The following is a 22,851-nucleotide window of genomic DNA, read 5'->3' as shown; positions in this document are numbered from 1 at the left end:
CTGGTTTACTGCTTCCTTGTTGGATCCGTTTTTCGCGATTTGGACAATTGTTCCTTAAATGTCCCTCCTCTTGGCACAAAAAACATTTGTTTTTGAGTTGGTCGTAAAAAATCTTCGCTTTCCAACGAAGAATCTCGACCGTTGGAGGAATTGCCTTCTCTATGTTCATGTACATCCCTCGTACACCAGTAAACATGTGATCTAGACCGAGATCCGATGGGAATTTTTCCCGGACCATGCGTTCAACCTTTCCATATTCGCCTAGAACAGACGAAATATCTTCGTCGGTAACTTCGGGTGGAACATCAAAAATCCGCACATAACTAATGTTCACTCCAGCTGGCAACATATGAACACTAACCGATTTACCGTTGGTATACTTGAACTGAATCGTGTCCAATGATCTTCTTAATGCTCCCTCCATAGCGGCAAGACTTTTAAATTTGATGCAAAGACTTTTATCCTCTCCCATCTTATAAACAGTCTCCATATCCTTCACATCAGCATCCAACTCTTTCAGAAATCTAGCAATTTCATCCCATGCCGGCCGCGGAGCCGACAAAGGGAAGCGAAATTTGACGGTGTTCTCAATAACTACACTCATTTCGATAAATGATTGCAGTCACAGATGAATCCAAGCTACGATCGAAAAACAAAGCGCGCTTCTTAACAAAAGACAAAAACTGCTGTGTGTTATTTTATCACCATTCCGGGGACCGACTGCTGCTGCGTCTGATTGCGACGAGAGCAAAGGAAGAACTGTGTGCATTATCTTATAAAGTAGGTATACGGTGAACTAACATGCCTTATCTTCCTTAGCGATTGTACAATTCTTTCTGGTATTCGATGTTCAGTTCGATGAGTCTTTTAACAGTCATTAATCGATAGCTTTCTTTGCTAAAGTTTCCATTTTTTCATTCGTACCTCGTATGACAGGCACAATGATACTCTACAAGTCAAAGAAATTTCAACATGGTCGTGCTGAATAGCTTTGAGGTAACTACCACGTCTGTTTGGGCTTTGAAACGACCATTTGACCATTTGAAACGATTGGTGGGTTTCGGTAGTTTTAGAATTAATAAAAATCCCGCTCACATGTTTTTTATAGTCTTTCTTACAGTTCGTTACGCGAGTGCTCAAACAGTGAAAAGTGACTACCTTCCTGTGTTACAATTCTCAGGTCCGTTTGGAACGGCCTATCAGGTTTTAGCAAGCTTTTTGTTTCTGTATGGTTATAATATTATTATGGTAATAGATTTTCCGTCAAAGCAAATTTGTAAAACTAATATCAGCTATAGTAATAACCATATCGTCGGTAACTTTCCACCATGGAGAGGAGGAACATGCATTCGGCGCAGCGTGTTATCCAATTCAACAGTTTTATGTATGCAGATACGAACAACGTGTTTGGCTGTGAGTCTAAATATTTTGAATATTTGAATCGTGAATTAAAATGTGAAAAATAATATCTGCAAGAGGGAAATTGTTCCACTGCTTTTTTGCCTTCTGTTGCTTTTCGGAGGGGAGACAGGGCTTTTGAAGTGCGGAGTCCGAGTGAGAATAAAATTGGATCGCAGTTTTTTTTGCGAGCATTTAGTCGCTCGATGCCATTTAGTATGCCATTATTTGTGCTACATTTTGATCAGACAAATCTGTAGGCTGGAAAAACAATTTGTAAAATTCATCAATATTCGAGTGGAATTGGTTTGCCAAGTTGTGCTGTATTTTTTTACCACATCCGATCGGCGTGGTTGGATTTTGGGCTGTGGTGGAACAAAAGTCGCGGAAAAAAGTCGACCCGACTCGTATAATGCAAATGAAAATTTAAAATATTTCATAATCCCCTTGGTGGTGACACAATACGTCAGAGACCAGGAACGGTGGGTGCGTGCGGAGATGAGATAACTTGTGTCGCTTTTACAAGCATCATCCCGGTGTGTCAAGTGGTGGCATAGCACGTGGTTATTTATTGGGTCGTAGTAGGCCATTTTTTTGTACTCAGGTTGAGCAATCGATGAACAGGATAGATATGTTATTTTCAATTAATGGTTTGTTGCTTTTGAAGGACCCCCTATCAGCGATTCATTTGCGGGTTGCCACTATGAAATGTAAATTAATTACTGCAATGATTCTCCTCATAAATAATATCCGGCGGGAAGTGAGGAAATGCAGCACCCCTCTTATGCATCCTGAAATTGTTGTAGTAAACAGATATTAATCAACAGAATCGTATTTCATAAAACGTAATGTACTTCCGATTTATAATTACGTCCGACAACTTCTTACATAACATGGGTTTTATCTCTTGAGTGGTTCCTCAACAATATTTAATGTAAAAATTCATAAAGTTTGTTAAATTATGAAAACAGCGAAAAACCAATTCAATTATTCATCTCTTGATATTTCATTCCACACGACCAAGGGGACATTTAATAAATGAATGTTTAAAATAATTATATTTTGTCACCCGCATGCTGGTTATATCATCAGATTGGCCAGTCTGGAATTCTTTTGTTGCTGTCCGGTAGATGGCAGTAGGTGACCTCCGGCACTTTTGCTCTTTTAACGCTTTTGACAACCCCAGCTGCGAAATGACAGGGAGTGTCTGGTGTGAAATTTACCCCGGATTTTTTTTATTCATAACCCATCATGCAAAAATCCCTCTCTTCTCGACAATAACAGCCGGTTATGAATAAATAAATGAAATACAACCCTCATTGTTTTATATTCTCACTCCTATGGGCATCTCTCGCTTCGATGGCACCCGGGAAATCACAGGGCTGTAAGCTGGACTTCTTCTTCATCTACCTAGATGATGTTGGCTTTGTCCTGCAGGCGAGAAGTGCGACCTACGGCCCTGAATGGTTGGCTCACCCCCATCGCTCTCCAAGTAGCGGTTTTTTATTTATCACTAAAAACTCATTATCAATTGAACATTTGATTAATAATTGCTTTTAACACTTGTGTATCTCATTTAACAGCATTTTTTTTTATTGCTGTGCTCTACCCTGCCTTGTTGCCTGTGTTTGCTCCTGTTGTTCCATTAGTTTAACATAATACAAATCGCTTTTAAGCTTGCGGTGTTTTCACTGCTGTTGCTAATTTCTATTAGTAATTAAAAATAATTAAGCGTTAGACGTATGTCGGTATATACTGAAAACGAGAGAAAATAAATCATTTCAAATTATTAGCTGATCGTTGCACAAGCCGGATAAACATAAGATACAATCACACTTTTTTTCCTTTCTTAACAATTATACATTCAATAAATAGTAAAATTTGTTTCAATCCTAAGCCGTTTAGTTTCGTGTATGTTGCGTGTTTCGTTTGTTCAAATAGTAATGCTAGGTTAGTTCAACTATAACTTCGTATTTACTGTTTGTGTATGATTGCTTGATATTTATATGTTTGCATATGGTAACTATGTAACAAGTATCGCAAAGTGAGTTGGAGAATCTCTTTCGCCCATTTTTTTGTGTTAAAAGTGTTTCTGTTGTAGTGTTGGTGAAATTGTGGGTTTCATTTCAAAAAAGTCTATCTAAAATTAGCAGGTCGACACGTTCTAGTACATTCTATAATTTTTGAAATTCTGTTCTGTTGAGTGTTCGTTTCACTAGGATTTGGATTCCATTACTGCTCTAGAAATGTGTAGGTTGTGTTGTTTTACGAATGGTGCTGAGTGCCGGGTGGTGCCCGGTAGCCTGGATAGGTTGCGTTGAGGGCGTTTTTGGCGAAAAAGTCGGAGTAATCCTGCAATGAGAGACATAAACAAACACAAACACTTAATAAACACTTTAGTAACAATTGTATACGTTTTAGGTTAGTACAACGGATTATTCGAGTATATAAAAAGTTTTCAAGATATACGGCGTATTTTTTTTTTCACGCATATCAATTCTTTTTTTCTTGACCTATACCAATCATCATTGATTCAATCCTTTTGAATATTATTTTTATAATGGGCGGGGCCCATTTAGCCGTAGCGGTAAACGCGCAGCTATTCAGCAAGACCAAGCTGAGGGTCGTGGGTTCGAATCCCACCGGTCGAGGATCTTTTCGGGTTGGAAATTTTCTCGACTTCCCAGGGCATAGAGTATCTTCGTACCTGCCACACGATATACGCATGCAAAAATGGTCATTGGCACAGTAAGCTCTCAGTTAATAACTGTGGATGTGCTCTTAAGAACAAAGCTGAGAAGCAGGCTCTGTTCCAGTGGGGACGTAATGCCAGAAAGAAGAAGAACAATTACCAATCGAGTCGTAATTTCACACAATTGTAAGTAGAATCAGGCATGTACTCGAAAAAAGTGCACAATTTTTATCCGTGTGTAACTTTTTTGTCCGAAGGTAAAAATTGATGATAATCTGGGTATAACTAGATTGGAGTGTATTGTTTACATATGCAAAAATTCAACGGTTCAGTGATCATTGAGATGGCATCGAAACAAGAAGAAATTCGCCGGAGAATTTTGCGCGCCGTCGGATCGGTAGATAACTGCGAATCGGGTGATTTTAAGGAGTCCCATACAACCGAGCGGTGGGCTGAAAGTGGAAGAAAATCGAAGACAGCTGACCCTGTGAAGGCCCGGAAGGTAGTGGATTTTTCAAGCGTAATCCGAACCTTTAGATTCGCGACGCGGCTCTGAAGGCCAAGTGTTTCGTCTGGTTCATTCAGCAAATCATGAAACGAGCTGATCTTCGTATTCAAGGTCCGGATGGCACCGAACCGGCGTGATCAACAAAACACGGCGGCCAAATCCCGCGCAAGGATGCTGTATAGAGAGTGGATAACGAAACCGAAATGTGTGGTTGTGAATTACAGAACCGAAATCAAGGCAAACGCAAAGCAGATACCGGGGCTAAAGTTCTACGTTGCCAAATCACGGTTTGATGTTCCGGAGGACATGAGGAAGACAAAAATGGACAATTTCTCCAATACGTTCTTGCTCTGGCAGGCCAACGGGTACCATCAACAGCGAAATTTACCGCACCGAGTGCCTCCAGATGCATCTGTTGCCCTTTCTGCAGTCTCTCGGTGGCGAGACATTATTTTGCCCGGATCTGGCATCATGCCATTATGCGCAATCGACGTTGGATTGGTACAGAGACAATAACGTTGTTTTTGTACCAAAAACCGCCAATCCCCCAAATTCACCTGAAATTCTTCCGGTGGAAAGATTTTGGGCTACACTACCCGCCATAAGTATGGAATCGCATCACCTAGTATTGCAACACCCCAGTTGAATATTGCAGCACCCCCCAACAAGTTTAGCATCACCTGAAAACAATAATATTTATGATGTTATATCTCGGAATCCTTAGTATCTACAAAGTTGCGGTCTTCGGCAAAGTTGTTCAACAGCCTTATGGCGTTTATTTGGCATTCTGTAGTTTTGTCTAATAAATGTTGAATAAATCATTTGATGTAGTGTGTAATAAAGTATTAAATCAGTGTAATAAAGTCTTTTAAAGTACCAAACGCGTTAAGTACTTGTGTTGGAGTGCCAGAAGATACTTACCTGATTCGGGGACACCTACAAACCTACCCTGGGAACTACAGACTTCGGAAGACCTCAACCCACCTTGGATAAAAACTAGATGACCACGGGAATCTCTGGTGGAACACTTGGTAAGTGCCACAACAAGGGTCTTAAGGGAAAGGTGCGGGCTTTCAGCGAAGGAAAGGACATTGAATAAAGTAATTATGCCGAAACATTAGCCATATGAAAGCTTCAAGTAAAGCCGACTTAAAATAAATTTTTGGCGAACACTTTCATCTGGTGCATTTTTTTTCAAGTACAGGCCTTATTGTTGTTCTTAAGCCTTGATTACACAGTGCGTGCAATGCACGAACATTTGTGCAAGTTGCACGAATGTTTGCGCGAACTGTGTAATATGTGCAAGAACTACTAGCGAACATTTTGTAGGAACATATTCGTGCATTCAAACATGTTGGTTTGTCGAACTTGCGTTGCATAGCAACGGTAGAAAGTTTTGTAGTAGGAAAGGAAATCAAAATATTCATTCGTCCTGGTCAGATTGAGAATGAAAACATTGGTGTTGGTGGAAAATTTCCCCAAGGCTCTTCCAGAGATTTGTCCAGGATTTTTTTGGAAGATTCCTCCATGGATTTTACCATAAAATTATTATAGATAATCTCTACAGTGATCGATACAACAATTTTGACATAGTTTCCATCACGAAGAAGTTTTGATCGCAACCAGATTTTTAAGGACCGGATCAGACAGGGCTCCAGGAGCACCTTCAGCAGTTCCTCCAGAAATTCTGCCTGGATTCTTCCAGGATTATCTCCAAGAATTCCTCCATGATTTTTTTCAAGGACTGGTCCAGGGATTCTTCCAGAGATTCTTCCAGGTATTTTTCAAGTGATTCCTCATGATGTTTCTTCAGATATTTTTCCAAAAATTCTTCCAGAGACTTCTCCAAGCATTCTTCCAGAATGCTTCTACTGGGATTCTTGCAGAGATGTCTTCAGGAATTCCTCCTGGAGTTACACTAGGACAATTTCTTTAAGGATAACTCCAGATATTTCTACAGAAACTCCTCAGAGGATGCATTCAGTGTATTCCACATGTAGTCCTCTCAAAATTCTTCCATGAATTATTCCGGATATTTTTTTCAGGGATACTCAACGGATTGCTTCAGTGATTCTATCCGGAATTCCTGTGGGGATTCGACAAGAAATTTCTCCTAGCATTCTACAAGTAATTACTTCACAAATTACTAAAGGGATCTTCAAGAGTTTTCTCCAGAAATTCTCGTAGAGATAGTTTTAGCAAAATCGCAAAAGAAAAGAATTTGAGGATTTTTATAATTACAAAACTTCTTTAACAAATCTTCCAGGGATTTACCTTAAAGGTAATTTTAGACAATTGATTAAGGCCTCAAAAAATACTTTCAGGGATCTTTCCATGAACTTCTTCCAAAGATAAATTCCATCATGAATTCCTCCAGAAATTTCATCAGAAATAATCCCAAGATTCCTTTTAAGGATTCTTTCAAGAATGATCGCAGAAACTCCTTCCATGAAGATTTTTTTTAGAAATCCGTAAATAAATTCCTGGAGAAATACTTGGAAGGCTTCCAAGAGCAATTCTATAGAAACAATATTAAGAATTCCCTGTAGAATTGACGGAGGAATCCCTAAAGGAACTTCTGGGAGAAATCCTGAAGGAATCTCTGGTTAAATCTCTGGCAAAATCCCTGAAGAAATACTTGCTGGAGTTTTTGTAGGAATACCCTGAAAAATCTCTGGAGGAATTCCTGGGAAAATCTCTGGAGGGATTTCTGAAAAAATCACTAGAACAACTCTTGGAGGAACAATAAAATGGGTTTTCTGGAGTAATCTCTGGAGAAAACCCTGAAGAAAAAGTTGGAAAAATCTCAGAAGGATGTGGGTGAATTGCTGAAGGAATCCTTGTATACATCTTTGGAGAAATCCCTTGAGGAAATTCCTGGAGTATCCTTGGAAAAAAATCTGGAAAAAGTGCTGTAGAGATTTCGCTGGAGAAATCTATGTCTATATTTTTCTGGGAAAATACCTGGAACAATCCTTGGACAAATGGCTAAATTTATGGAGAATTACCTGGAAAAGTCTGGAGAAATCACCAGTGAAGTCTCTGGTAGAACTCTGTGAAGAAATCCCTGGAGTAATGAATTAGAGCTTTATCGGAACTGGTGTAGGCAATACGGTTGTGATTGAAAGTTCTTCTCAAGGAAATCCCTAGAGATATGTTTTGGATAAATTTCTTGCAAAATTATGTGAAGAATCTCTGGAGAAATAGACACTATAGAGATTTGGAGAAAATTATGAATAATAAAACGCCCTCCTGGGTGGCAATACAACGTTAGCCTGTTCAATTAGTTGAAAATGAAATCCCGGGAAGTTTTGTTTTGTTTAAGTCCTCAATAAATTTCTGGAGAGCCATTGGAATGGATCTGAAACTGTTCCTGTAAAAAATCCGTGCAAGAATTTTTCCTTCCTAAAGCATTTAGAAAAAAATTCACATTTATATTAAGAGGAAAATCATCGTTTTATAAATTTTCAAAACCAGTTTTTTTTGCTCAAAATCGAAGCAATGCTTTTGAAAATCTATCATTGTATTTCACTTGCCACTTGAAATACGATAATAGATTTTTATAAGGATTGATTGAAATTTTAACGAACAAAATGGTTTTTAATTTTTGATGATGATTTAATGATGGATTCTTGAGCCTTAAGCTTTATATGAAAGATAGGGATTCCTAGATTAGAACTCTGGACAGTTTTGTAGGTATGGCCATTCTGAGCACAATGGCACAAGGACAGCTGGAACTGGAAAGGTACATATCACATTCAGTAGTTTATACGTATGTGTGGTATGACGGTTCGGTTCCAGTAGGGTATGGTGTGAACATTTTCGACAGCACAAAATTAATGATTTTTCATCCAGATCTTAAAAGACCGTTGCCAAAAGACAAATATAAAATTCTCCTTCTTGTTTCTAGCGTTATTTCCCAACCAGGATAGAGCCTACTTCTCAGCTTATTGTCCTTATGAGAACTTCTACAGTTATGTACTGACTCTTCCAGAGATGTCACTAGAAATTCATTTGGAGATTCCTCCAGAGATTTTACTAGAAATCTCTCCCTAAATCTCTATAGGGGTTTCTTCAGTGATTCTACCAGGGCTTTTGCAAGAGATTTCGCCATGAGACATTTTAGAACATTTCTGATAGGGCTCCAGGATTACCTTCAACAGTTCCTGCAGGAATGTCTCCAATAATTCCTTTATTGATCCCTCCAGTAAAATACTGGTATTCTTCCAGGAATTTCTTCAAGGATTCCTCCAGGATTTTCAGGAGTACTCCAGAATTTTTGTCCTTGAATTTTTATTTTCAGAGACTTCTCCAAAGATTCCTCTTGGAAAATCTCTACAAAGATATCTTCAAGGCATTCTCCAGGAATTGTTCCAGGAATTACACTAGAATGATCTCTTAAAGAATAACTCAAGATATTACTTGCTTCTCGAGAGATTCGTTCTGGCTTCCAAACAAGTATCCAGGGATTCCTCTTGAAGTTCTTCCAGATATTTTCCCATGAGTTCCTGCAGGAATTTCATAAAAAAATTCCGTAACAATTTCTTCAGGAATAACATTTAGAAAATGCATACAAAAATTCCTCCAGTAAATTTTCTACATCAATTCCCTTTGGAAAATCTCTTCATTGATCCGAATTATTCACCTGACATCTCTCCAAAAAAAAATCAATGGATTCCTCTAAGGATAATTCCAGGGTGTTCTTCAGAAAAATCTGTACATGGTGTTTTCCCGGGATTTCATCAGCAAAATTTCTACAGTGATGCTACTAGGATACCTCTAAGGATTCTTGAGGGATTCCTTCAAAGATGTATCTAAAAGTCTTTCATTAATTAACTTAGAAAATCCTTTTTATGGGCGTTTCTCCAGAGATTCTTCCAAATCCCTGGATCTAGCAAAATCTCTGAAGGGGATCTCTTTAGAGATTTCAGAGATTTTCTACAGTTTTTTTTTCAAGAATTCCTCCTAGGCTTCATAAAATCTTCAATGGTTTACTCTAGAAATTGATCCAGGGATGATCTGATAGAGAATCAACTGTATATTGTAATGATATATACTTTTCGTCTACGTAGACTTTATTTTAAAAGAAAAAAAAAAACGTTGGAAAAATAAAGTATGTGTAGCCGTAATGTTTATGTTCCAAGGATTTCTTCAAGAATTTCTCCATAGATTTCCTTGGGAATCATTCCATAGGCATTTGCAAGAGTTCCTCCAGGATTCTTAAATTTCACCGATGATTCCTCTAGACTTTACTCTAGATTTTTTTAAGTGATTCTTTCAGCGATTGCTCCAGGAATCCCTCCAGGAACTTATCCCGGGATTCCTCAAAAACTTTCTTCAGAAAAGGAGTTCCAGGAAAAATCTCTTAAAAAAATCGGAGTTGAAACCTGGAGGACTAATTCTATTTGATGAAATCCTTGAAGAAATTCATGGGTGAATCTCTGTAGGAATTTATAGAGGAAGTTTTAGAAGAATCCCCTGGGGTTTTTTTTGGAGATCCAGGTTGAATCTCTGGAGAAATTTCAAAGGGATTTCTGATTACCTGGAAAAAATCATAAGAATAATTTATGTAGTAAGTTTTCTTGGAGAATTCCTGAAGGAAACTCTTGACGAATCACTATAGGAATTTATGAAGTTATTTCTTGAAGAATCCTCAGATGAACTCTCGGTGGAAACTCTGGAAGAATTCTTGGAGCGATCTATGAAGAAAAAGTCGGAAATAATTCCTAGAAAAATGTCGAGAGGATTACTTGAGGAATTTCTTTGAAGAAACTGTCGAAGTGAAACCTTGAGAAAGCCTTGAGAACATCTCAGCAAAAATCCCCAAAGCGATGTTCCTAGAGGAATTATTATGTGTTTCTGGAATAATTATTAGAGGAGTATAAGTAGAAATCGCTTGAAAAATCTTTGGAATAATCACTGAAGGAGTAACAATTGGAATGGTTTCCTGAATAACCCTTTGGTTTGCTAAAGGCATTTCGACAGAAACTTCTGGCAAAATCGTTATAGGATTCCTTGTAGAAATACATATTCTTACAAAAATTCCTGGAATAATCCATGGATGAATCCCAGAAGGAACTCCTGGCAAAATTCCTGAACGAGTTGCTGGAGGTATTTCTGGAGCCCTATCGAAACCGGTCTAGAAAATCTGGTACCGAATAAAAGTTTTTCCTGGAGGTATCTAATGGGTTTCGGAAGGAATCGATGAAACATTCAATAAACGATATCCGGAGGAATTTCAAAAAATAATGCAGTTCTTGAGTTTCCGACGAAATTTCCAAACGATTTCCTCGGCATTTTTACTGGGTCATTCCTTTAGACAATTCTTAACAATCTTGCACTGATGTTTGCAAGGGTTTTTGAAGAAATTCATTGGGGAATTACAAAATTATATCTGGAAGTAAAGAAAGATTAGTTGAGGGAAATCGTTTGTTAATAATAAACTTTGATAACAACAACAGCACCAGCGACATTTTGACGAACAATGAATACACCACACATTGGTTGCTACGACCAACAGTCATGGAACCAAAGACGTGTTTGTTCGAACTGTGTAATTCATGGGCGAACAATTTGTACTTACAGAACCACGAACAGTTCGCGCGAATATTGGACGAACTTTTTTGAGCGAACGTTCGCGCATTGCGCGCGTAGTGTAATCAAGGCTTTAGTGAACATTTGGCTATCTGATTAGGAAAAATTGGGATGTAATCTGAACAATTTTAAATAAGGGGCAGAAAAAAACCTGAAGCTCGTAGACACAAAAGTCAATTTGGACAAATTGATATGTAAAAAAGTGAAAAATAATAGAATCATTCTGGTGGGCTTCGATCTCACGACTCCCAATACGCTAGACTGGGCGCGTTAATTTCCTTAATCGATTTTCTCTTTCGACAAAAACTTAGTTATTCGAATATTTTTTTATGGTTCAGAATCTTGAACGTCATTCATTTACACAAAATGTGAGAATATTAAGACATGTATGATTTTACTATGAAAGGGAAGGAGAGTATTGAAAAATATAACTTTGTTTTACAATGGGTCAAATATTTAACCTTTACAGTAGTGAGTACCGACATCACATCAAAATCCTCTATCCTCGCCGTCGTTCGATCCATTCTGATGGAATTTTCAAATATATCTTAAATGAGATATATTTTTTATTTACTTATGCGTTCAATATTTTGAATTCAGTTCCAAATTTGTTGGGGCACCTAAGGTATTTCGAAATGGAAATCATGGGAAAAATGCAAGAAATCTTATCAAAAGCTCCATAAAATTAATCACTTTTTTCAGTTTGGAGACTATTATGGCCATTTCGGGAATATGGTTACCGGATTTCGGTTTTGATAGGGTTACTATAGGAATATTTGCATAATATCATACAAATCTTGGGGCCCAGATAGCCGTAGCGGTAAACGCGCAGCTATTCAGCATGACCATGCTGAGGGTCGTGGGTTCGAATCCCGCTGGTCGAGGATCTTTTCGTAAAGGAAATTTTCTCGATTCCCAGGGCATAGAGTATCTTCATACCTGCCACACGGATATACACATGCAAAAATGGTCAATCGGCAAAGAAATCTCTCAGATAATAACTGTGGAAGTGCTCATAAGAACACTAATCTGAGAAGCAGGCTATGTCCCAGTCGGGACGTGACGCCAGAAAGAAGAAGAAGAGATCCTATGACATTTCCCGGAATCCATTTCCCGGAATGACCCATTTCCCGGAAACCCATTTCCCGGAATGCCACTTCCCGGAATGCACCAATAATAAACTTTCGCGGATTTTGTTTTGCGATAGAACTGCCAGAACTGAAGGGCTTACAAGAACCCTACAAGAAGCGAACTGGACTGTCAAAATTCATACCTATTTTTCTTATGAAAGATGAAAGCGCCCAAGGTCTTTGACTCGATTTTTTGTTCTCAAATCTTGTTTGACAAGGCAAATGTGTGAATTTCAATCCGATTTCTCATGGCGACTTTTCATAAAGGGTTTGTATGTATTTCAATTCCATTTGCCTGAGTGTCACATTTGTAAAGATCAACGCGGACCACAGATAATTGTCGCGGATTCCAATTCCGCCTACCGAGAATTTTTTCGGGCTGGCGAATTCTTCTATTTTCGAGGGTATAGAATTTCTTCGTCAATTGGTGAAAAATATTATCAGTTGATTACTGTGGGAGAGCTAATATGCACATGGAATCGATAAGCAGACATTGTCCCAGTTAGAACGTCATGTCAGAAAAAAAAGAAGAAGATGATATTAGTTAAAAACCCACATAACAGGATAAAGTTTATGCTAATATCTCATTCCAAAGGTGGAGAAGGAGTTGTGGGAAGCATCACAAATCTTACTAAATTGACAAGGGGGGGTTTGGTCAAATATGTCTAGTTTAAGCGTGAAATAATTTGTGTTTAAATCAATGACTCAACAGAATAACCTTAGTTTGAAAGAAGGGAAAATTTATGATGTTCAATATTAGCAGCCTTCTCGCCAAAAATTTTTCTGTCGGTATACACTACCCGTCATAAATACGGACTCACTGAAATAAGTAAGGTACCACGGGGCAAGTGAGAATACGGGGTAAGTGGGACCTTCCGTCATAGCTCGTTTGGGAAAAGTTTTTCAAGGGGGTATTCTTCTAGAAAGTTGAAGATACAAAAATAAGGAATGTATTAAGTACAAAAAATATTGTTATTTTTATTACCATGTACTCCTTGTAAAAGTTGTCAGCACAGCGCCATTTTCATTTTGCATAATAAATTGTGACACGTTTCACGTTCTGCATTGGCTAGCAAGAAATAATTGTGTCATAAATCGAACTACCATCGGTAAGTTACAACTTTAAGTATTATTACAAGCTGCTTACGGTAAATAGGTATTTTGTTTGCATTTCATATGATAATTTCTATGGTCTAACTTACCCTAAAATATATTAATATCCGGGGTAAGTGGGACCTATCAAAACAAGCACCAGAATTAAAACTTTTTCTACACGTTTCAAACATTTTCTTAGAGAGTAGCATAAAAACATTCAAACGAATAATTTTTATCCAAAAAATATCAATCTTATGTTGCATAATTGCTGAAAAAGGAGAAAAAATGAAACAAATTCCCAGGACTATTTTTTTATTTCTATTTTGAAATACGAATTTACAATTAAGCGAAGATAGAAATAAAATTTAAAATACATCATGAGAACGTTTCCTCTTCTATTTTCATTAAACTTTATTTGCTATTTCTACCAAATTCAGTAGTTGCGAAAAACAATTCCATTCAATTAAGTGGTTTTCCGCCATGCATAAAAATAATACCAGAACATATTCAAAAAATCGTCAATTATTGAAAGTTTACTTGCTGCATTTCGATCGATAACTTATAAATGATATATTTTGAACATGCTTTATACCTCTTTACACTTCTTGTGAGAAATTTTCAATTAAACTAAATGCGATGTGACATATTATTAAATGTAGGGTTTCTTCCTAAAACGTTACGTATTTTATGGTTGATCCCTTATGTACATCAAATATGCACTCAAAATAAAATATCTATGATTTATCAATCCTGATATTGCAACGGTTGACTTACAGTTGAGGTTTTACGCAAAAAACTGGATGTATCCCACTTGCCCCGTTTAGCGAGGCAACTGCGTCTAATAACTCATTGTACATCTTTCTTCTAAGGTTTCACAATTTCGAAATTATTCGATCTAATTCATGCACACACCAGCAAATATGTTGCCAAAATGTGACCGTGTTGTTGGATTTGCAAAATATTGACAATTCAAAATTATTCTGAACAATTTGTATGAACTATCGTTTTTTTATGTCCCACTTGCCCCGGGGTACCTTATTGCAACACTCAGCTGAATAATGAATCACCCCCGAAAAGTTTAGCATCATTTCAAAACAGGTTAATTCACATTGCTATATCTCGAGATCCTTACGACTTGCAAAGAAGCGATCTTCAGCAAAGTTGTTCAGGGGATCAAGGACATCCGGAAAGCGAACAGTTTAGTTCGCGATTTTGCCGCTAGGTGGCGCTAGTGAGCATGTAAAATTGAGCATTTTGAACTAGTTCTAGCTTGTGATCCATAAGAGATAGAAAGTTCGGGTCTTCGGCAAAGTTGCTCAGGGGTTCAAGGACATTCAGAAAGCGATCAGTTTAGTTCGCGATTTTGCCGCTAGGTGGCGCTAGTGAGCATGTAAAATTGAGCATTTTGAACTAGTTCTAGCTTGTGAACCATAAGAGATAGAAAGTTCGAGTCTTCGGCGAAGTTGTTAAGAAGGCCAAGTACATCCGGAAGATAAACAGTTAGGTTGTAGATTTTGTCACTAGGTGGCGCTAGTGAGCATGCAAAATTGAGCATTTCAAACTAGTTCTAACTTTTGATCCACATGAGATAGAAAGTTCGAGTCTTCAGTAAGTAAAGAACAGAAATAAAGTAATGAACATCCAATTATCAAATTTTTTGGTTCCTAATTTTGCCACTAGGTTACACTAGTACGCATATTTAATTTAATATATGAAACAAATACTATTTTTCGAGCCAGATGAGATAGAAAGTTTGAGTCTTCGGCAAAGTTGTTCGGAAAGTCAAGGGCATCCAGGAAACAGTTTACTCTGGAGGGATGACTGTACTTAAACATTATGAATTTGATAAGATAGAATTTCCAGAATGCTGTTCAGAAATCCTTTGACATTTGGAAGTTGAAGTGATTTGAATCACTTTATGAACGTTTTTCAGATTTGATAAGTTCAATATCCTAGTGATTGATGTTTGATTTTTGAAGCAAATTTAAGGCATTCAGGTCTCATTCACTTTATATTCAAGTGTTTCAGATTTGACTAGCTCCATATCCAAGAGACTCATGTCCAATTCACTTCATATTCAAGTGTTTCAGGTGAGAATCACTTCATGTGATTCATGTCTGATTCACTTCATAGTTAAGTGTTTAAGGTAATATTCACTTCATGCACAAGTAATTCAGGACCGATTACATTCTTGTTCAATTTATTCAGATATGATTCGCTTTATATCCAAATGATTCATGTCATGTGACACTTCATTTTTGAATGCATGCTCACTAGCGGCAAAATCGCGAACTAAACTGATCGCTTTCCGTATGTCCTTGAACCCCTGAGCAACTTTGCCGAAGACCCGAACTTTCTATCTCTTATGGATCACAAGCTAGAACTAGTTCAAAATGCTCAATTTTACATGCTCACTAGCGCCACCTAGTGGCAAAATCGCGAACTTAACTGATCGCTTTCCGGATGTCCTTGAACCCCTGAGCAACTTTGCCGAAGACCCGAACTTTCTATCTCTTATGGATCACAAGCTAGAACTAGTTCAAAATGCTCAATTTTACATGCTCACTAGCGCCACCTAGCGGCAAAATCGCGAACTAAACTGATCGCTTTCCGTATGTCCTTGAACCCCTGAGCAACTTTGCCGAAGACCCGAACTTTCTATCTCTTATGGATCACAAGCTAGAACTAGTTCAAAATGCTCAATTTTACATGCTCACTAGCGCCACCTAGTGGCAAACTCGCGAACTTAACTGATCGCTTTCCGGATGTCCTTGAACCCCTGAGCAACTTTGCCGAAGACCCGAACTTTCTATCTCTTATGGATCACAAGCTAGAACTAGTTCAAAATGCTCAATTTTACATGCTCACTAGCGCCACCTAGTGGCAAAATCGCGAACTTAACTGATCGCTTTCCGGATGTCCTTGAACCCCTGAGCAACTTTGCCGAAGACCCGAACTTTCTATCTCTTATGGATCACAAGCTAGAACTAGTTCAAAATTCTCAATTTTACATGCTCACTAGCGCCACCTAGTGGCAAAATCGCGAACTAAACTGATCGCTTTCCGGATGTCCTTGAACCCCTGAGCAACTTTGCCGAAGACCCGAACTTTCTATCTCTTATGGATCACAAGCTAGAACTAGTTTGAAATGCTCAATTTTACATGCTCACTAGCGCCACCTAGCGGCAAAATCGCGAACTAAACTGATCGCTTTCCGTATGTCCTTGAACCCCTGAGCAACTTTGCCGAAGACCCGAACTTTCTATCTCTTATGGATCACAAGCTAGAACTAGTTCAAAATGCTCAATTTTACATGCTCACTAGCGCCACCTAGTGGCAAAATCGCGAACTTAACTGATCGCTTTCCGGATGTCCTTGAACCCCTGAGCAACTTTGCCGAAGACCCGAACTTTCTATCTCTTATGGATCACAAGCTAGAACTAGTTCAAAATTCTCAATTTTACATGCTCACTAGCGCCACCTAGTGGCAAAATCGCGAACTAAACTGATCGCTTTCCGGATGTCCTTGAACCCCTGAGCAACTTTGCCGAAGACCCGAACTTTCTATCTCTTATGGATCACAAGCTAGAACTAGTTTGAAATGCTCAATTTTACATGCTCACTAGCGCCACCTAGCGGCAAAATCGCGAACTAAACTGATCGCTTTCCGTATGTCCTTGAACCCCTGAGCAACTTTGCCGAAGACCCGAACTTTCTATCTCTTATGGATCACAAGCTAGAACTAGTTCAAAATGCTCAATTTTACATGCTCACTAGCGCCACCTAGTGGCAAAATCGCGAACTTAACTGATCGCTTTCCGGATGTCCTTGAACCCCTGAGCAACTTTGCCGAAGACCCGAACTTTCTATCTCTTATGGATCACAAGCTAGAACTAGTTCAAAATGCTCAATTTTACATGCTCACTAGCGCCACCTAGTGGCAAAATCGCGAACTTAACTGATCGCTTTCCGGATGTCCTTGAACCCCTGAGCAACTTTGCCGAAGACCCAAACTTTCTATCTCTTATGGATCACAAGCTAGAACTAGTTCAAAATGCTCAATTTTACATGCTCACTAGCGCCACCTAGTGGCAAAATCGCGAACTAAACTGATCGCTTTCCGGATGTCCTTGAACCCCTGAGCAACTTTGCTGAAGACCCGAACTTTCTATCTCTTATGGATCACAAGCTAGAACTAGTTTGAAATGCTCAATTTTGCATGCTCACTAGCGCCACCTTGCGGCAAAATCGCGAACTAAACTGTTCGCTTTCCGGATGTCCTTGGTCCTCTGAACAACTTTACTGAAGATCGCTTCTTTGCAAGTCGTATGGATCTCGAGATATAGCAATGTGAAATTACCTGTTTTGAGGTGATGCTAAACTTTTCAGGGTGATTCAATATTCAGCTGAGTGTTGCAATACTTATTTTAGTGAGTCCGTATTTATGACGGGTAGTGTATTTCGGAAGAACGACAATTGTTCAAAAGAAGGGTGATTATCTATGCAAATGGCAGTAGCTATAATTGGAATTCATGTTGATGTATTTGTTTATCAATCTGCACATTGCCATTTGTTTTCATGACACAACTCAAAAGAACAGCCTATGTGTGAAAGAAGGGTTCCGGGTCATTTGGCCGAATGCCGTTTGGCCGAAATTGAAAACAATAATGAACTACAGTCAGCATACATTTGTAATGAATTTCAAAGAACAGTTTATTCCGAAAGAAGCATAAATCATCATTGATATACAACTCTTTAGTGTTAGTTCAAGGAATAGTCAATGTAAGCAATTTTTCTCTTCTCTGATAGCAGTAATAGCTGCCAGCATAGGTTTTCGCATTGCGTTTGTAGTCAGCTTTTGACTATTACTTAAACGGTTTACGACTTATTCGTCTTTCTGTAGCATCGATTTGCTTCAATCCTTCTGATAGTACATGGTAAACTAAATAATTTCTAGCAACCACATGTTAAGCTTTTTCTTTTCATAACGGAGAAACAGTTAGCCTCTTTAACGTAAGTGTTCAGCGAGTCGTTCGGTATAATTTTTATTAGGACTATAAACTTATCATAAGCCTTAGTTCTATTAACTATGAACATTATTAAAATATGAAAGAACAGCCTATGATCAAAAGAAGGAAAAATCTCTTATGAAAATTTAAGCTAGTGTAATGCAAACAATTATTATATCAGTATAACTATAAATGATTTAAAGAAGGGAAAATTCCCATTTAAAATATAAGCTAAATTATCTGCAATAGTAATGAAATCAGTACAAGTTGAAAGAAGAGCCTATGTTTAAAAGAAGGGAAAAATTCTTATGAAACTATCAAAAACTATGCAAACCCGAGCACACCGTTGGTAGCCCAGAGACGAACCAACCATAAACTTAGAGTCTTGACGCAAGTTCACAACTTCGTCCTGAATGAACGGATAGTTTTATGTATTCTCTTGGAGCTCATATATAGCGATCCACCATATCATATAAATTGATAAGTTGACTGGTAGATCAGGGCAACACTTATAAATCCTACACATAAGCGTTGAAAATATGAAATGTTTTTTTTGTTCTTTATTCGGCCAAACGGCATTCGACCAAACGACCCATTCGGCCAAATGGCCAGACAGCGAAAGAAGGACAATTGTCCAATGAATATATAAATAGTATGGACAATAATAACTCTACCAGAACAACACGAAAATAAATCGGCCGAAAAGTTCTTCGCACACTGTACATAGTACCGTAGAAGAGGTTTAAAATGCCATGAGATTATTCAGTCTTATAGTAAGTCTACAGTTGTAAGGGATTTGAGATCTAGAAAATTTTGTCTATATGATATATACATAGACTAAACTAAGATTGCACTGGATTGTTTGGAAAAAAATCCTACCCATTAAAATGCTCGACCTAATAAAACATCAAGCCCAAACCTTAACCTCCCTTACTAACTGAAAAAAAAAGTTGAATAGATTTCATTGACGGTCATTATTTTAGTGATACTTGAATATCTTTCCGGGAAATGGGGTATTCCGGGAAATGGGTCATTACGGGAAATGTCTTTCCGGGAAATGGGGTATCCGGAAAATGATTTCCGGGAAATGTCTTTCCGGGAAATGGTATAGAACCGAAGAAGATCATACAATGATACCTTTCGACGGTTCAAAACTCATGATTTTGCCGCCAGGAGAGAATAAATGACGTTTTGATCTGAGAGCTTTCTTTGAAAAATAACCATTTTTTTGTTTTTGTATGTAATAATTTTCAAACGGAAATAAGAGATACGTTCTACCATGTAGGGGTAGTCGAAGCGGTTTCGCCAATGGAGTGAAATGAACACCCCTTGAAAACTGCATAAATTCTTGAAATTTCATCTTAAATAACATGCAAGCCTGATCCCAACCAAAGCTGACAAAATTAAGTAATAATCAGGTTATAAGCCAGTATTCTAAACTCAAATAAGAAGAGATAAATTATTTTCGATAAAACTGCCTATATTGTCCCGGATGGCTCTTTCAAATTTCATTATTGAAGAATGATGATGTTTGACTGTTAGAATGTGTATGAAATTTTTGCACGGAATGTTTATTAATACTAATAACTTTCAAGAGCAGTGATAATATAATTGAATTTTTAGATTATGTAAGATTGTTTTTTTTTTAGTTTTTGATGAGATTTCTTGCATTTTTCATTCCAAAATACCCCAGATGATTGTTGGGTCATGGGGCCCAGATAGCCGTAGCGGCAAACAGCAGCTATTCAGCAAGATCAAGCTAAGGGCCGTGGGTTCGAATCCCACCGGTCGAGGATCTTTTCGGGTTGGAAATTTTCTCGACTTCCCAGGGCATAGAGTATCTTCGTACCTGCCACACAATATACACATGCAAAAATGGTCATTGGCATAGTAAGCTCTCAGTTGATTACTGTGGAAGTGCTCATAAGAACACTAAGCTGAGAAGCAGGCTCTGTCCCAGTGAGGACGTAACGCCAGAAAGAAGAAAGAAGAACCCCAAAAAATTTAAGCTTTACTCTGAAATTATCACCAAAATAAAAGTTCTCAGACTCAAACTAATTTATGATTCTTCCTGAAAGTTTCGATAGAACAATGACGAAGTTACGGAATTTTCAAACTTGGATGTTAGCACTCAGTACTGTAAAGCTTTAAAAAGGTGCTCTCCGTCTTCAATTCTCCATAGCAAGTAAACTCATTGACACCTTATTAAGAGTACAAAACATTATGGAGGATTAGGCAGCGTCCATGTATTACAATTTTCGACTCCATTCCCCCCTTCGCAATACTAAAAATAATTAAATTTTTTGTATGAGCTGTAACGCTTGAAACTTCCCTCTCTCCCTGAAGCGTTACATAATTTGTGGACGGCGCTTTACATGGTAAAGCATGAGAATTTGATAATAAAAATGAAAATCGTCCGCTCAAATACCATCCTTTGTTCTTGTACTGTCGAAGGACATCCTACCCTTAAAGTGTAGGCTTGCTGGTTATCCATATTCAGGTGTCAATCGAAGTGCTACTTCCAGCTTTCGATCACATCACGATCAACTATTTAGATGTCCAACCATCGTATCTTTACACATCTTGGTTTATCGCAAGATAACGATAGATAGAGATAATTTCTCCGGACTTCGTATTTGATTTTTTTTGCATCACATTGATACCGAAAATCTGTTTTCAACGATAAAAAAACCGTAACACATTCTCCGACGAAATGCATGCATGAAGTTATAAAATCAAAGTTCTACCGTTTCGTTTCAGCCACCATCGATCTCATTAGCCTAACGAGTTACGTAAAGTTCAGACAGCATCCTCCGAAATGGATGTGATTTTTCAATCAAGTCCCCCATTAACTTATTAACGCAGTCTCATCATGTTCATCAGGCTCAGCAGTGTATTCCCTACAAACACGTGTGCTAATGCATGTCGATGTCGCCATCGTCATCATGTCATCATTTATAGTCCATCCATCGTCGTGGACCCTGCAGCGTAGATTCCTAGGGCAAATGTACCAGAAGTGGAGCGCCTAAGGGAAAACAGCTTAAATACGCTGAAGATACTATGAAATACATTATTTTAATGTAACACACTCAATGAATTTCAAATCGAATAAAATATCCAAATCAATATAAAATAGGAATAAAAAAATCATGATTCGTTTAAAATTGCCTTATATTAACCAATAATAGGAACACTGTTCCTTTAGTGGATGTTATGTTATAGCATGGTTCCTTTAATGGCGCAATCCATTGAATTCTTATGGGACTCTCCACTATAAGTACGGATGAACCACTATGATTGTAAAGAGGCTATCTCTTCAAGAAAAATAATTGTTAAACAGCTTTTCGATTGAATTGTAACGAGACATTGTACAGAACAGAAAAATATCAGACAGTCATTTATTTGTACGAAACATATTGAAACATGCTACTTCCACTATTAGACCTACCTCCACTAATTGTGCGTTTACCCTATGTGAATGCTGGGTGACCTGCATTGGACGAAATTGAATTCGAAACACGATACACGCAGTCGGAGGAAGCATAAAGGACCAACAGCGCACAGAAAAAAAACTGTCCTCCCATGCGCACGTCCACAAGCTGGAAATCTGATTCCGCTCCGTGATGAATAATATTCACTTGACTATAAACGAAGCAGGACAACCGGTCAGTTGACGGTAGACCAGTACCTAGTATACGAACGCCCAACCGGTGATAAGACTTTAATCCTGCCTTCACGGTTTGTATGATGGAAGAGTTTCAGTACAAACATAATTCAGTCAATGTAAGCCGATAAATTCACACTTCCTAAATTATTGGTTTCATGTGACCTTGTTAAACATTTTTGTGAATGTTATCTAATGAAAATTAACACTTTTTTCGTATTGTTCTGAAGGCTCAATGCTCAATCTTTTTATTTTTCTTGCATATTTGATACCATGTTGCCGATCATCCAAGAAAAATGAATATATTTTGAGAAACATGTGAATAAATACAAAGATATAATGTAACAAATTAAGCTGAACAGCAACTGGAGGACAGGAGGTGCTAGACCAGTTTGAATTATGAATATAATTCGATCAGGCTGCATTTTCTACAAACAAAAACTAGCCCTCGTTTTTCAGAAAACCAAATTTGGTTTCGCTTTTCAAAATTTACAGAAATCGTTGCTTTCAATCATACCGTGTGTCGTCCTTTGCGGGAGGGCGATGACATATTGAAAGAGAAGAGAAGTGAAGTGAAGTGTTGGCGAAAAGAGAAGAGAAGAGGTAAAAATGGTATGGCATACTGGGAGAGGTTTCGAAAGAGTTTCAATGCGCTCCGTGTTATCATTGATTTTGTGCTTCGGCAACAGCATGCTGCCTGCGACCAGAGAGAGAGCGCGCACGGCTGCTTTATTCGGTTTCTTCTCCTTTCCCATGTCCCA

General features: G+C 38.1%; 1 protein-coding gene across 1 annotated transcript in view; it reads right to left on the bottom strand.

Annotated features, from left to right (window-relative positions):
* Nucleotides 1–1,096: 1,096 nt before the first annotated feature.
* The window catches only part of LOC5569145, a 298,989-nt gene continuing 277,234 nt past the window's right edge, over nt 1,097–22,851 (bottom strand). Inside the window, exon 10 of the mRNA XM_021844044.1 lies at nt 1,097–3,750. Within this exon, the coding sequence (XP_021699736.1) occupies nt 3,664–3,750 (87 nt within the window). The 3' untranslated portion in view covers nt 1,097–3,663. The remainder of the gene's footprint in view (nt 3,751–22,851) is intronic.

The sequence above is a fragment of the Aedes aegypti genome, chromosome 2 (genome assembly GCF_002204515.2).
Source record: "Aedes aegypti strain LVP_AGWG chromosome 2, AaegL5.0 Primary Assembly, whole genome shotgun sequence".
Classification (NCBI taxonomy): Eukaryota; Metazoa; Arthropoda; class Insecta; order Diptera; family Culicidae; genus Aedes; species Aedes aegypti.
Note: the sequence above shows the minus strand (reverse complement) of the source record. Positions and strands in the feature narration are given on the sequence as shown.